Genomic DNA, 16,970 nt, shown 5'->3' on the forward strand with positions numbered 1-16,970 from the left:
TGAACTCAGGAAGTAAGTCCAGGCCTACGGCCCTAAGCACTGGTTAACCCAGTCCCTGTAAGTAGACTTCTCATGACAGAGACAACCAGTTACAGCCTTCTGAGGTAACTCAGAGGTATATTTCTGTTTCCACCCTCTTGCACATAAATACCTTCTCACATGCTTCCACCCTCTCTGGCCCTACACATTCTGTCAAAGCCATACGCCAAAATGACCTCTTATTTTCTTTTCACTCATTTCTTCTGTCCCACAATTGGATCACCAAATATCAATGAATCAGACAGAGCACACTCTGTAAAATGCACTTATTAAAAAATTTTTTTGCCTTATTTCCTGGAAAGGTTCCTTAAAAAAACTAGCAACGGCCATTGAGACAAAAAAGGCAGAATAGACAAGGAAGATACAAAGGCTTTAGTCTATCAGTTTGCATGCTAGAGTTCCTCCCCTCCCAACACAACTACAAACCTTATAATCTCTTCACAGAAGGGACATCTTCACCATCAACATCATCTTTATTTCTGTCTGAAGAATGCCTAGCAGTGCTGACTTAATGAAGCAGCAAAGGATGGTGCTTTGCTTTTACAAAGGGACAGTTATCTCAATACAAACTGCTACTGAAAACAGCGCAGCCCATATTTCACTCTTTACAATGCACAACTCACTCACAGAGCTCACTGATAAAGGATATTACTAGGCTGAGAGTTGAAAAGATTTCTGAAAAGGGAATGGATATTTACATAATTTTATATAAATAATGAAAACAGCTAAGATTGCAATAATTGAACCTATTAAAAATAACATCAACAATGTAGGTGTTGTGATAGCAACATCACAGGGTCATGCTATAGGGTCAATTCAGAATGGGCAAAGATTAGGAAAAACTTCTATAGCGATTTTGTTTCATAATTATCTGTGGAAAGTTTGTCTCACTGTTGCCTGCTGTGTGATGAACACAATGTGCTGAATGCTGATTCTGTATGAGTTTCCATACTTTTAATTCAGGAGTTAAATTTAAGGTAAGAAATTAAAGGAACCCAAATCATTTATACCACAAGTCTTTGTGCTTGATATTAATTAAAAATATTCATTTTCAGAACTATAATATAAAATGGATTTAGGCAACCTATACCTTCTCCAGATTTAAATTTCTTTATCTATATGAAAGTGCTTTGGAATATTTGCACAGAGTTCATAAAATCTTTTGGTAGACTGCAACAACATCGTTATAAAAATTATTCAAAATTCCAAACACTTTATCTTGTACAGTGCTCCAGGAGGTAAAAGGAAATTATTTAGAAGCCAACTGAATGGTGACCTTATGCTATTTCAGAGCATACATTTCCCAGCTGAAATACAGGTCATGCATGTTTCCAAAATGCACTGGTGAAGATATTCGATAAATGATACATCATACCAAATATTTTATTTCCATGGGTTCTTCTTTATAAGTGGTAAATAGCAGTGGAAATATGACTGTCAGTGGCTTTAATGTAAAGCTTCAAATGCAGCCTCAACTCATTTCTTATCCATTTTTTTCTCCAGTGGAGCCTGTTGCATTAAACTACTTCTCTTACTGAGAAATTAATTTTCATTTGGTAGAGTGGCAGCATTGCTGGATTTCAACAGGAGGCAGTTATTCCCAAGCCTATATCCGCATAGGGGTTTTATGCATTTTCCATCTGCCTCTGGAGTAGCTGAGACCTTCCCTAAAAATCCACAGCCAACTCCCTCTTAGACTTTATAAAGTCTCCGGTTCAATTCTTTATTCTGAGGGTACAGGGAGGGAGAGAAGGGGATTAAAATTTGCTCTATGATAACTTTTTTCCTGACTTCATGTTTTATATCTATCCTTTTAACGTTGTAATTAGGGTTTATTGGGTTAAAAGAAGATATCGTCAGCAGTGGAAGAGGTTGTTTTGAAAGACAAAGGGTTTGTTTTTCCTAAAGGTAATCAAGACAGTATTAGCCTGACTGCCTCTGGAAATGCGTTCATCAGCCAAATCCCTTGATGGAGATTATCTTATCATTTGTCATCATGTACTTTATAAACTTTGGTGGTCTGCGTTGCCCTGGACTATTCCAGCTGTTTTTTAGAGGATACAGACAAAACTTCAGTCTCGCATGTTACACATATTTGATCCATTTATGGTTTGGAAAATTAATGCTGAAGCCTGACACTGGCATCAGAAGCTGAAATCAAAACTGAAATTTGCAGAAAAACAATGATAATTTAGCTAACTGTTTTAGGTAGTTTTTCCTAAGTCTGTCAAGCAATATAAATTAAAATTTGGGCTTATGTTAGGAAACAAGTGTCAAAAAAAGCCTTGCAATATTTCAACTCTGCCCTGCAGAAGATTCACTTCAAAGCTGAATGGCATCAAATTCTCAGTTATGAGAATTTGGTTTACTTCTGGCAAATTGCACAATTTGGACAGACTATAAACCAATAGACTAGAAATATAGGATATAGCCACGTACAAATGAGATCAGAGCAGCAGAAGAGGAAGGTCAATGGAGCCAGCCATACTTACCTGATTTTCTTCACGCTCGCCTATTAAAGACACTGTCTAACCAGTACCAGTTAGTGAAGGCATAGCCACATATGTCCGCTTCAGCTGGTGATGGCAGTTAATACTTTGCCTCCTCACCCTCCTCCCCTTGGTTTTCCACCTACACAAGTTCACAAGTTGTGCAGAAGCAGTTCTGCAGCTTCTTCAGCTGAGGGGTGCTCTTCCCAGCACATGGGAACCCCTTTACAAGGGATGTGTCTCAAAAGCCAGTGCAAAATGAATGATGAGGGAAAATTAATTGCCTTAGAATTTCTTAAGCAATAACAAGTAAATTCTGTAGGGATTTTAATGAAGCAAAAGGGAGTTGCTTGTCATAGCTTAGAAAGTGTGACATACTTATGCGGTATTCAAGGATGGACTAAAGCAGCTCTTGAGGCAAGCACGTAGTGTACAGCTGCTGAAAGATGATGCACATCAAGGATCCCAAAATGACTACAGGCATCACAAAAATCAGTGACAGCAGGAACAGCCATTTATACCTTCATCTGCAGATTAGGGTACTATGTATATATATTTACATACAGACATGCAAATCATAAAATAAAACTCTACATTAGGTTAAATATTTAGGAAATCTTATTAATCTCATTTTTGTAAGTCAAAATATGTCAAAACTGCATCACTGTACATAGGTATGCCTTACTTGAAAAATAAAAAAAAAGGTGGACCAACAGCTTACTCATTTTTAAAAGAATTCAGTGGTGCTTCAGTAGAATAGTACTACCACATGCATGAAATATGTGCCCAAGATCAGTTAAGAGCACAGACTTAAGAGGTCTGTGGACTTGGAAAAATTAATTGCATATTTTAGTGCTAACATATATTCTTATTAATTGGACAATAAATGGCTGATCCCTGTGACTCTGTGAAAGTTATGTTCCATCTACATTCACTAAGCTCTTTTTACAGACAAATTCCCAATCCTAAAACACTTGGGTTTGTTTTTTGTTTTGTTGTTTGGTTGGTTTTTTTTTTGCTTTTTGTTTGTTTGTTTTAATAGAAACATTAGATTATACATATATATATATATATAGCAAACTGTAACTCCTGAAGGACATCAACACCACCCCAAGGTAAGAAAGCACCCATCCATGACATTCTGCTGTAATACCCATTTTCACTCAGATAGGATGCCAAATTCCTTGTTCTGATTTAATGTCAATGGAGAAAGTCATGGTATGAGCAATGATGCCTTAGGGAAAGGCACAGAAGGCAGCAATTTGACACATCCTAATGCAATGTTTCAAAATATAAGATGGCACTACACAAGATTATTATTCTAAATAGAATGTGATTAAAAGTAATACTATATTGTATCCAAGACAAGTTAACACCTGTGTAACTTTTATTCATAGACTCATAGAATAGTTTGGGTTGGAAGGGACCTTTAGAGGTCATCTAGTCCAACCCCCCGGCATTGAGCAGGGACAACCCCAACTAGATCAGGTTGATCAGGGCCCCATCCAACCTCATCTTGATTGTCTCTAGGGTTGGGGCATCCACAACCTCTCTGGGTAACTTGTTCCAGTGTTTCACCACCCTCATTGTAAAAATTTTTTTCCTTATATCTAGTCTAAATCTACCCTCCTTTAGTTTAAAACCATTACCCCTTGTCCTGCCACAATATGCCTTGCTAAAAAGGCTGTCCCCATCTTTCCTATAGTCCCCCTTTAAGTACTGAAAGGCCGCAATAAGGTCTCCCCGCAGCCGTCTCTTCTCCAGGCTAAACAATCCCAACACTCTCAGCCTGTCCTCATAGGAGAAGTGCTCCAGACCTTGGATCATTTTTGTGACCCTCCTTTGGACCTGCTCCAACAGTTCCATGTGTTTCTTTTATTGAGAGCTCCAGAGCTGGACACAGCACTCCAGGTGGGGTCTCATATTCCAGGTGGGGTCACTTTCAACATACCATATGAATACCATATTCCTATGGTATGTTGACTGGACAGGCTAAGAAATACAAAATAGGGATATCTTGGGAGTTTTGCCTTGGAAAAACAACCCTGAAAACCTATGATTAAGTAATTACATTAAGTTTCACCAGCTGACATCAATTCTTTCTATATGTGAAACACAATACATAGAAGAGCAAGAGGAAGAGACTTAATTAAATTATTAAATTAAATTATTTTCTGTGAATAAATTATCTGATTAATTCATTCCCTTTATATATAGAAGATCTATAAGCTGACTCTAGATTCTGCAAAGGTATTTGTTACTCCATAGCCCTGTCAAAGGCTTTGAATCAACGATGTGCACAATTTGCAAACTTTTCATTGTCTATGAGCTTTCCTCTTCAGTGATGTCACTGCTTGGTGTTTGTAGAGAAAACTGGATAGACTAAAGCTTCATGCTGATATAGAACATTGAGTTAATCGATTCAAAGTAGCCCTGAAATGATGCAAAGATAAACATATCATTACTGTATGAGATGAACAAGCCTGTTGAAACCCTTATATTTTCATGCCTTGGAAACTTGGGGGAAAAGCAAAGCTGGAGAAAAAAACAGAGTCAGGAACAAAGGAGGGAAACAGCATTTGTACAGATGTTGGCCAGAGGAACCAGAAGAGGGTTTATTCCTATATAATGAGGATTGAAATGACTGCTTGACTTCTAGGTCAAGTCTGGCTTTGAAATAACCTCCCACCTCAGAATACTGATAATGAAAACTAGGGATAAAAAGGTATAGTGTCATACCTAATAATACCTATGAGATTCATACAAAAAAGAGGAGTCTTCCATATCTATATTATTATAGCCATAGGTGGATATTTTCCTCCAGGAAACACCAAAAGGGGAATATCCAGTAACATCTGATAGTTTAAGAGCCCCTCAGAGTCAAATTTTAAAAGTGAGTCTTTTTATTTACTATGAATTTAGCGGTTTTGTCTTAATGTGAAATTGGACAGAGGCACACAGAGATGAATGAGTTGATGTTCTGTAAATCAGGGCATTGAGTCAAGCCAGATTAATAGAAAGCGGAGCCCTGTGGAAAGGCGGGTTGGTGATCATTTTTATGTGCCAAGGCACCTCAGCCCTGTAATATTTTAGCTACAAAAAAACATTTGCTATATGACTAAAGTAGAGAGATCTAGGTCGTGAGCCTTTAAAGGACTAATGTTGCTACCTAGAAATGATAAACCAGACCGCTACTGTGGGCTGACGTGACCAAAGCCGTTGTATATCAACAGGCTGGCCTAGCAACAAGCTTTCCATCTTACAAAACCCTTTTGCAAGTGTCAGTCTAGTCCTTCAGCACCTATCTCAGCAGGCTTTGCTGCCTCCATCTACTCCACGTGCCTTGATATCATTCCCAATGCACATCCTCATTTTTGTGTCTTGAAAGCATTGCTCATGGCAACTGTAAGGCCCTCATTGTATTCGTAGTTTTGGAATGTTTTCTCAAACTGAAGAAGATACCACCATCAGCATTTCCACAGTTATCTCACCATCCTCAAGACTAATGAGACTGTGAATTTCTAGTAAAGAAATTACATGGAGCAAATAACAAAAGTGAGGACCAAACTTATTTTACTTTCCCTGTGTGAATCTCTGTCAGCCTTCTTTTAATATTAGGGTAATACAACCATACAGAATTACAGCCATGCACTATGAACAACAATATGGCAAACGGCAGTGCTTACATTACCTTTACAGGGAGCTTTCTGCTCTAACCAGCAGCTCCTTTGAAGTCTTTCATCCCTGACATTTCCTGCCTTTCTCACTCTAGTGTCATGGTTTTAGCTGGGATAGAGTTAATTTTCTTCACTCTACCTGGCATAGTGCTGTGCTTTGAACTTAGCATGAAAAAAATGTTGAGATAACACACAGATGTTTTGGCTGTTGCTGGGCAGTGCTTGTACTAGTCAAGGACATTTCCAGCCTCCCATGCTCTGCCGGGTGCACAAGAAGCCGGGAGGGGAGGGGGCACAGCTGAGAGAGCGGATTCAAACTGACCAAAGGCATATTCCATATCATGTAATGTCATGCCCGGCATGTGAACTGGGAGGAGCTGGCTGGGGGAAGGAGGCAGCAATCACAGCTTGGGGTCCACCAGCGTCGGTCACCAGATGGCGAGCGGCTGTGTTGTTTGTGTTTCTGTGGGATTTTTTCCTTTTTTCTTTCCCTTCCATTTCCATTTTGTTATATTAACATTATTGTCATTATTATCATAATCATTATTATAATTATTATTTTATTGTAATTATTAAACTGTGCTTATCTCAACCCACAAGTTCTTTTGCTCTTCCGATTCTCTTCCCCATCCCACAGGGGTGGGGGGGAGTGAGCAAGTGGCTGCGTGGTGTTTAGTTGCCAGCTGAGGCTGAACCACGACATCTAGTTTTCTTCTCTGGATATTTTTTTCCTCTTTAGATCATGCCATTGCATCTCCCTCCAGTCCTGCCTCCTACACTCTACTCTTTCATATTTGTTCATTCACTTTTGCCCTTGCTCTTGCTGAAGGAAGACATCATTTGAGGCCCCAGAAAAGCTGAGTGGTTCTCATCCCTGTTTGCGTGCATTAGAAGTGAGTGCCTGTTCCAACACCTTGTCAAAAATTTAAGACTTCATGCCTCTCTACCCCTCTGGTTGCCATAGGCAGGGTAGAAGCTGAACAGCACCATTCAATTAAGCTAATTTAATGTTCTGTTGCCTGTCTCAAACAGAAAGGAAAAATCCCAGCCCACAACATACATAGTATGCAAGGCAGGGCAACACATTTGTGCTCGACAGTCTTTCACAAATTGAACAAAATACAGTTCAAAATTGGTTTTAAAAGGCAATAGAAAATGGACATTTGGAAATTAGTTTTTACACTTAGTGTAGAAAATATGACTCCTGTTATTTAAAAACATAACATTATGTGAAAAGTAGAGCCTGGGTGACAGCATCTTTTAAAGCTGACAATCATATCAAGTCCTTCATCTAGCAAGCAGCACTGTCCAGTGGCAATTTTTTCCTATAAAGTTCTTAATTAAGGCCAGTTTACATAGTGCAGAAGTACCATAGCACCCAAAAGAAGATATTTTTTCTTAAAGCACACATATTCAGAGCAGAGCCAGGCTTCTACCAAGATAGATCTAACAATTAGACAGGCAATAGTCAGTGTAAAATCAACATTTATATTGGATTAATAATACAAAACCGTCATTACAACATATCAAGCTGAGATCCAGCTGAGGATTTTGCTTGCTGTTATACTGTATTTTTGTTTTGATTTGAACTTATCCTGTCCTTGTCTTACAGCACTTCATTTGTGATGGCAGGAAAAGTGACTGTAATTTATCTAACTGGTGCTTGCTCTGTCCTGTTGGATCCCCCTCATTGGTGGCAGCGGCTCTGCTCTACTTAAGCGGTAGAAATCCCAACATCTCAGGGACACTGATCCAATGCTCCTCATCAGGAGCAACTTGTAATGCTGCTGCACAGCTGCTTTAAAGTAATTTTGAGCCCCTCAAAATGCACAGAAGTCATACCCTCCTCCTAAATCAGACAAGGGCAGGAAATTACCTTAAGCCTTGATAGTCCATCCTGCTTAATTGCTAGCTCAGTCACAGGCTGTTCTCTCTGGGAGAACGTTTAGGGTACCATTTGGTGAATATTTCACTCTGGGGAACAGGATAGATGGATCTGCCCTGTGTCTGGATCCCCTTGTTCAGTCCAGTCCTCCAGCACTTATCTCAGCAGGCTTTGCTGCCTCCATCTGCTCCACATGCCTTGATAGTATTCCCAATGCACACCCTCAGTTTACATCCAAAAAGCATTATTCATGAGGACTGCAAGGCTGCCCTCATTATATTACACATTTTCAGCTGGGGGGGTGGGGGGAGGGAGGAATAAGAAAAAAAGAGTAGACAGTAGACTTTTGTATGGTAATGGCACTTTAGAGTTACAGGGACTCTAAACCACAGCCACATGCTGCCCAGGAAAGATGCAGCTAGCTTGCTCCAGAGGGAGCTAGATTTTTCTTCAAGATGTTTTTCTACTGGCTTTTATGGTTTAGGTTTCACTCTGCTGGATTCAGGTTCTGTGCAACCCCCAGAGCCACAACATTTATGATTTCTGTCTTGGGCTGGGAAGTTTGCTTTCCAGGCCCTACCTTTTGGCTCCATTTCTACCCCACTGTAAAACACTGCAGAAAAGACAATATCAAGGCAACCTCCTCCACCCCAATCAGGACCAGTAGTCTCTCAAGGAAGGAAAAGAGTACAGGAAAGCACCCTTGCCCTGCTGGATGCTGGCCAGCATGCCCAGGGGCACTGGCTTTCCCACTCTGCCCTGATCTTGAGCTCTTTTTCTTCCTCCCTCCCCAAAACAGGAGGGCAGATGAGGGCAAACTTCTATTCTTTTTATTCTTTCTGAGTGAGGTGTGGCTTGGACTCTTCACCAAAGAGGATAGATTGTTTCCTCTGATAATCTGCCCCTAATTTTCTGCCAACTCCTAAGGCAGTGTTTTAATTCCTCTTCAGAATTTTTCCATCCCAGGACAAATGAAATCAATAGCAGCAGGAATACATTCTCTTCCACAAAGGCCAGGGAGAGCAGCAGCTACAATTTTCTTTTTTACACCATCTTTTCCAATAAAGGCTATGGATTTTCTTCTGTCCCTTTGCTACTAATCTTTTGGTAGGATATATGTAGAGGTAGAAACACTCTAATCCACACTCTTCTCTGTCTATATTTAAAGACAGATCAATATGAGAATGGATGGCAAGTGAGAAACCATGCTGAGTAAGCTGATCACTAGTTTCTGTGACTTTTCTTATTGGAAAAAGATCTCCCTTAAGATTAGCCTATTGCCATCACTTAGTATTATGTTTCGTATACCAGTGACTATTTCTTCTGTTCTCCTATTCCCTCTCTAAAGCATAGTTTTCCATGTGCAAATAAACAGCCTCATTACTGCAAATAAGCAAAAACTGGACTGTGTGAGCGTAGGCAGCAGTAATAACAAAGATCTTATTTCATTTGTAAAAATGCTTCCTGTGAGGAAACACTGGTTCAACCAGCCCACAACACTAGAAAAAATGGTCAGACTGAACCACTCAAAGGTTTTGCTGTCTGCAGCTTAATTCTGCTGGTTAGCTGCTATTAAAAATCACTCTGCTTTGAGTTAAAGAAATTAAGCTTAGGGGATGTTTATTCATAATTTAAGCTAGTTAATAATATAAAAGTAATATGGAGAGAAACTCTCAATTTCCATTAAAGTAATAAAAATTGTGATTATAAGCCCATACTTGATGCTAGTAAGGAGCTAGAGCTTTTAAGGCCAGACCTTGTACTTTCAAGTATTTCTGTTTCAAGAAGAAATACAGACATGTAAATGTTATCCAAGATGTCAGATCATTAAAATGTCATTTGAAAGATCCTGACAAGACTTTTCTTAGGGCTACCTACAAGACAGGATATGAAACTAAATTATAGCTCCTGTGATAAAACAAGCCCTATGGAGGCTCTCACAGAATCACTGATATCACTTTTCTGCCATTTGATGTGCTGTTGGTATCTCCTCTCCTCTTTTTCTTTTTTTTATATTGATTTAGTAAAATGAATGTTATTCTTCCTTTTCTCCTGACTAAACAAAATGTTTTATAAAATAGCATTAGGAAGGCCATTACCTTCATATTTGTTTCTGCTGGCTGATTTAAGTATCATAAACAGCTAACACTCCATTGTAACCCACAACATAAAACAAATATATTAAAGAAAAATATTGGAGAAGTGCACACAATAATTAATTCAAATTAATGGGCTCTGTCCTTTAATAATAAATGTTTTACATTCCTCCTTACATATTTCTAATTAATGCAGCTCCAACATAGCTGTAAATATGCAGTTAATGGTTACTAATAAGAGTATTATCAACTCAAGAAACTTTTCTAAATACCAATAAAACTTTATAACTTTAACAGATATTTAAGCTATAGATAGGCAGATGGATTTCTTTTCAGAGTAACCAGTGTATTATGCCATTCTCTGTGTATGCAAACACAGGCAAAAGGGGAGGAAACAAATATATCTTACTGTATTGTAAAGAGGAAACAATGAGATTTTATCCACACTAATTTTCCTTGACTGTGCTGTACCACCAGAAACAACCATACACCACTGCTTATTGAATCTGAGTGAATAGGGTGTAAATAGTCACATTACATATATACATAGAAAAAGGCTTTGCTGGAAAAAGAATGGAAATTAAAGAAAGCAAAAGACAAAACACACTCTTAGCTGAAAAACAAGGAAACGTGTGAGAATTAAATCTTCTAAGACTTTTTTGTTTGAAATTTTTTTCAAGTTCTCAATCAAAAGAGGCTATACGTTTCGAGGATCAAGACTAGAAAGAGACTGTCTTGAAATACATTGTGAACTAATTTAGTACAGCAACATTGTTGTAGAACTCTGTACATCAGCTGTTTACACCAGAAGTCCTTGTAGACCAACATGAAAACATACCTATAACCTGTCTTACTTATGTTCCTCAGTAATCCTGAAGGGTCAGGCAGTAGAACTGAGATCAACAATGGCAAACCTAGCACGCTTTTTTTTTTTTTTTTGAACATACACTTGTTTTCATTTCCTATGCAGTATAGGCTTCCAAGAACAAAATTAAATACTTCACTGTTTTCAACAGTCTATAAAATAGTGTAGATTAGATTAATTCAAAAATACCACAAAAAGCAGATTTTTTTTCTCCTTTCTCCTCCGGGAGAAGGGGAGGGAACAGAAGAGTGAAATGCAAAGAGGGAACTGATTGGTATTTGAAGAAAAACCAATTTCAAGAGAATGAATGTCTAGTTACTGAAGGAAGGGATGATTACATGGGGGTGGGGGGGAAGAAACCCACAGATTTTAAACAAAAAATGAAACTAAGAGATGCCCATTTAACAAGAGTTAAAAGTAATACACCAAATTTTCAAGGGGCAGAGTAGGTTTGTGAAGTAAGAAAATATTCATATTTGTGGTAAGCATAAAAAAAGAAATCATAAATTAAAGAGGGAAAAAAGGCATCTTCTTTTACCAGAAACATATTTATATTTTATGAATATGTAACATGTGATCAGTTTCAAAAGAAAAAATGCTTTAAATAAATGTCTGAAGACATAAAAGTCAACAGCTTAACATGTTTTCTGAAGGGCAGCACATCTTGAGACAGTAAGACTTGTTCACTGACAACAACCAGTATTTGACATACATTGACCTAGAGATCTGACGCCAACATAGAGGCAAACTGCCTCAAAGCAGTATTTACCACCTGTCTCTACAGTAGAGAGATGACGACAGTTGGATAAGACAGTTTACATTAAATGCACTTCATTTTCCAACTGGAACCTCTTACTTCATCAGTTTTTCCCATCATCTGTATCTGCAGGAGGCAGAAGCTCTTACAGCCTGTTCTCCTGCATGCTCCCTGGTAACTAAGGCTGCAAAGGGCAAGGGGGTAAGGGAAGGAAGGATTAAAACATGAAGACAGTGGGGCTGAGGAGGTTGTGGGCACAAGATCTATGATCTGTGCTAGGGGGAAAGGGCTGTGCAGGAGGAGCAAGAGGCACGCCTTTGGGTAGCTCTTGTGAGTTGTAACAGACAAAATGCTTCCTCTTTCTTCATTGTTATAAGAAAATATGTGAAAATATAGCTCTAAAACTTGTTTGGGTGTCCACACTGACTGAAGTTGAACCTATATTGGCAATGAATAAAACACAAGAAACTAATAAAGACTGATAAAAGATGGGGAGCAGCAACACTTAAAATTAAAATCTGTGAGAGATCGCTCCTGCAGCAACACCAGTTGATTTCTCTAACAGTGATGACTGCTAATGGAATAGAGCGCGCAATGTGTTGAGAAAGCAGGACTTCAGGCACTAAAGTTATAAATATTGAATGTAAGGTAAGTCACTCTTACATATTCTAACAATATTAACATCCATCTCTTGCAAGAGCTCCATGAGGGAACAAAAAAAAAAGTCAAGTTTTATTTCTATGATAATTATTTCCAGCTTATATATTTATAGCTTAAAATTTGCTCTGTAACATTTGCCATTCTTACTGATGTTATGGAGAAAACAGCTAATATCATGATGCAGTAGGTGAATTTCCACATTTTAAAATCCAAAAAAGTTTACTTATAAGTATCTATTTCTACCTTTGAATTTGCAGAAATAACTTTTCTGCCAACAACAGAAATTTTTCTTTGATCTTTTCACAGAAACAATAAGATAATGAGTTGTTTTAAAGCTTTGTCTTAGAAACAACAGGAAAACATATGCTTTCCTTGGCTTTGCTTTTCAGTTTCAAGCCTTTATTTCCTTCTACCGGTCAATTGTTGCAAAGCAGTTTTCTAGGATATTAACAGGAAACCACCATTTACATACATTAAAAATCTGATGTTTTTGCAATTGCGAAAAGGTTGCATAGTTGGGGTTTTTTTAAAATAAAAGCTGCATTTAAAAGTATTGAGATTATTTTGATGCTGTGCTGCATGCCTACATATATTTATAGTAAAATCTAGTCCAATCCCCCGCCACACTAAATATTAGATATCTTTGCTCATTTATAAAGTACACAGAGGCAATTTTAGCTTCATAAATAAATCACCATTGCTGAATGACATAATCTAAATGTCTAAAGCATCTGTCATGTTGTGTGGGCCCATTACTGATATTTGATTAGAAGGTGTTTAACTACCTTACCATTTTGAGGTGTAACAGGATGAAAAGCTTAAAATACACAAGGGATGTGAAAGAAAAATTAGCATCCTGGACATATTTACTATGGAGTGCCTTGTAGACTTCATTCAATTCACTTCTCTGTTTCATACTAGTATAAATTAGGTGTAATTCAACTTGGAGAATTCATTGACAGTGTGAATGCTCATGTGAATTTAAAAGAAAAAAAAGTGTCCCCCCAGTATCTGTCCTTTATTTCAAGATAATCAGACAGCAAATGTTCTCAGTTCAAAAGAGTCAGTTGGAGTCCAATGCTGTTTCTGACATGTTTTCCATTCTTAGTGCTGATCCAATGCATTTTCATTGGGTTTGGTACTGCAAGGCTTTGAGGTTGATGTTGCAACATGTATTTAAAGTTCCCTGTCCCTTGACTTCTTCATGTTAACTCAGACTCCATTTCCTCTAAGTAATACAGTAAAAGAATTTCTAAATGTCACTTATTAAAAAGCATGCTCAGTTTAACCTTTTAAAAGTACACTGAATTCATGGTTTGAGATGCCTTAGAAAAGGGAATAACCAAAGCTTTTTTCTTTTGCCTTACATTAAAAAATAATTAACTTAAAAACAATTTTTCCACACCTTTTATAACCCAGACTTATTTTCACTCTCATAGCCAAACTACAATCCTGTTAAAATATTAAAGCACTAATACAACCTAATCGAAAATACCCAAGATCACTGCAACATTAATATAAATTGCCAAAACCAGTTATAATTCAGCACAGTTTCTTCACGTATACCTTATTCATTGCACTAGAAACACTGATGGTAAAGCAAGGATTCACATACATATATTAAAGCTCAAGAATGAAACCCTTCCATGTGCTCCATTTACAATGTAGGGGAAAAATAAAATCAAAGTGAAAAACTGGCTTACTTCCAGTATGATCAGCACGTAGACACCTGCTAAGATGACGGACGCAATTGTTACTTGTGCCTCTATAGTTGCATAAAGGTACTGATGCTTCATGGAGAGAGGAACACTTCCAGGCTCCTGTAGGAAAGCTTGAATGTTTATGAAGATGGTGCCTCTGGTGAAAGAAAGAGAAGTTTTGCTTATTTCTGGAATGAAATACCATTAGCTTTATTTATGCTTTAATTTCATATTGAGTACCTATAAATACATGTATATGCGCTATATCTTTACAATTGCAAGCAGCTTTTCAAACATTTTCGCTGTATCCCTCTAAACAGCATTGTGTGGAAATTAACTCAAGTACAACCAGCCTTGTAAATCCATTTTAAAAGCAGCAAGAAGTCATGATTTCCTGCCCCTCTGAAACAGGCAGTGATAGTTTGTTTTTAAAACATTATCTATTCCTTCATAGTTAAGTCTATGTAATCTAGTACTTCAATGGATTATTTCTCAGCCAACCTGTCTGGTATCTGAAAGGTTCTAGTTGTGATGATTTGTTGATTTCTTCTCGAACTTAAGGGTAGAGACCAGTTGTATACCACCTGCAAGAGAGTCACATTTGGCAATATGTCAGTGAAATACGTCAATTTTTGCAAAAAGTCAGTGAAAGTGATGTGTCTCTGATCTAGGGTTTTACTCCTCTCTGTTCATTTAGGAGAATTTTGTGTGGACAGGGCATAAAACACACACTACCCCAAATTAATTCCACATAGTTAGGTATGTTACAGGCACTCAGGATGCAGCAAATCCTTATTCTCATTCCCTCACTCAGTCAAAGAAGTGAGACACACCAGAAGGTGTCTCCAGAGAGCAGATGCCAAATCACACTTTGCATTGACTAGAAGGAGCATCTAGGGAAGCTAGGCTCAGAGAAAATAATATGGTTCACTCACAAAGACTGCCTGGGAAGAAAACTATCATACAGGAGGTACAGATGGTAAAAGTTCCAGGAGCAACGGCATACCCTTCCTCTTACATTATGAAGAAGAAATAGTAGAATTTCAGTAAACAAAATTCCTGTTTGCTGATCTTCTAGCAAAAAGAAACAAAAATCTTCAGAAAATAAACAGTTTCTGAAACTTTGCCCATAACTACATATTCATGCAAGCTTAGCCAAATATACTCTTTAAATGTAGATACAGGTATTGTCTCCTTTTTAAAGAAGTGTAACTTTAAAAAACCTTCAGATTTGGTTACTTGTAGCCTAAATCCTAAGCCTGTATGCTACACAGTGGAAAAAATAAAAAAAAATATGCTTAATCAGCCAGCTTGGAACATCTGACATAGAGAAATGCCTGAGAAGCATGCAGGCAGGGAAGGTTAATTTGACTACCTACTCCTTTGGACATGTCAGGACCACCGCTGGCATGCCAGCAGAGGTCAGTTGCTGCAGCCAACTGCATGTTGGCTGCCCCACAGCAGCATGAAGGCTGCTTGGGGATCACTGCCAGCAGCACAGGTTACAGCAGCCTCCTCATCACGGGGGTGGGTGGTTTAAATGCATAGTTGCCATTATGGTATTTTTCACCATGCCAAAGTAGCAGGACTAATCTGCTGTAAACAGAGAGATTGGGGTAAGCAGGAATACTGTTGGCATCGTTCAGCTGTGCTGTCACTGGTAGAGGCAGGCCATCCTGTCACGTATACAGAATGAGAGGCAGTTGTTTGTATGTCAACGCCATTTATTAAATGTTGAAGCTTATTTTTATTTTGCAGTGATATCCAATGACAGGCTGTAGAAGATCCTCTTTCACCAAATTCTCTGGGAGAGAGCAGCAGGAACTTGTTACAAACAACATCAACAATGAGAAAGCCTTAAGAGAAATAAAGCAAATAAATGTGACACATCTGAGAAAATAATTTGGAGCAAAATGTGAAAATGCATTTCAGTGAGTGCAAAAAGGCACTTTGCACTTGTTTCTTCTTTCTAAGACAACATTTGAAAACATTGCCAATTTTAAACACAAGAACTTCCATGCTAAGTGTCAGTCAAAGGGCATAGGTTTTACAAAATTTTAATATAGGAAGCTAAAGGAAGTCTTATAAAGACAAAAGAAAATGTAACATTACTCATTAGAATAAGTTTTCTAATGCAGATGTTAACACAATTCAAAGCAGGGAAAAGCATGACCACTTAATCCACACAATGGTGATGGAAATACAAATGATAAAACACATCTCAGAAAAAAAAAAAAAAAAGAAAGAAAATTTAAAGACCGTCACCTGCTGTTGGCCTCTCCTCCTTGATCCAGCATCTTCTGACTGGCTGATTTGTACTACAACGTATTCCCCTGTTTGCTGATCAGCTACATCTGCTACAAATGGGCCTCCAATATCTAACCTCAACAGAGCAGAATCTCGAAAATCAGTCAGATTCATAGCTATTAAATAAGCTGTTAAGGTGTAAATTTCCAGTAAAAAGTAGTATAGGCTGTACAAAATCCAGAAAATAAAATAGATTAGTCAACTTATTCTGAAAAACACATTCTTCAGCTAAAATGCTTAAGAAGCTATGAAAAGAACAAAATAGATGTCTACTTCCTCACCAAGTAGCACCATTTTGGATGGGTTTCCTAAGGAAAAAGGAGTTATTGGTCCAGAACAAATACAGCTGTCCTTTCCTAGTGACTTTTGAGATCACCAGTGCTTTCAGCTCACACTGTAGATGTACCAAAGATCCAAAACAGCATACAGAAATACACAGAGAGACAGAGAAGTAAGGCTCTTCAAGTGCTTGTGCTAGATAAAAGGCTGCATCAT

At 38.0% G+C, this 16,970-nt stretch overlaps 1 protein-coding gene and 1 long non-coding RNA gene across 4 annotated transcripts in view; one reads left to right on the plus strand and one right to left on the minus strand.

Moving 5' to 3' along the window:
• OCA2 (OCA2 melanosomal transmembrane protein) overlaps window positions 1-16,970 on the minus strand; it is a 158,700-nt gene that overhangs the window by 128,571 nt on the left and 13,159 nt on the right. For both annotated transcript variants that reach the window (XM_075093648.1, XM_075093642.1), the window contains exons 4-6: window positions 16,434-16,591; window positions 14,670-14,752; window positions 14,172-14,325 (exon numbers count right to left, since the gene is read on the minus strand). In XM_075093648.1, coding sequence (XP_074949749.1) covers window positions 14,172-14,325; window positions 14,670-14,752; window positions 16,434-16,591 — 395 coding nt within the window. The remainder of the gene's footprint in view (window positions 1-14,171; window positions 14,326-14,669; window positions 14,753-16,433; window positions 16,592-16,970) is intronic.
• Window positions 6,589-16,970, plus strand: part of LOC142057510 (uncharacterized) — a 28,907-nt gene continuing 18,525 nt past the window's right edge. Inside the window, exon 1 of one of the 2 annotated variants that reach the window (XR_012660670.1) lies at window positions 6,589-6,643. This is a non-coding gene — a long non-coding RNA (uncharacterized LOC142057510). The remainder of the gene's footprint in view (window positions 6,644-16,970) is intronic. The other variant, XR_012660671.1, reaches the window with a different exon arrangement.

This window comes from Phalacrocorax aristotelis, chromosome 1, assembly GCF_949628215.1.
Source record: "Phalacrocorax aristotelis chromosome 1, bGulAri2.1, whole genome shotgun sequence".
NCBI lineage: Eukaryota > Metazoa > Chordata > Aves > Suliformes > Phalacrocoracidae > Phalacrocorax > Phalacrocorax aristotelis.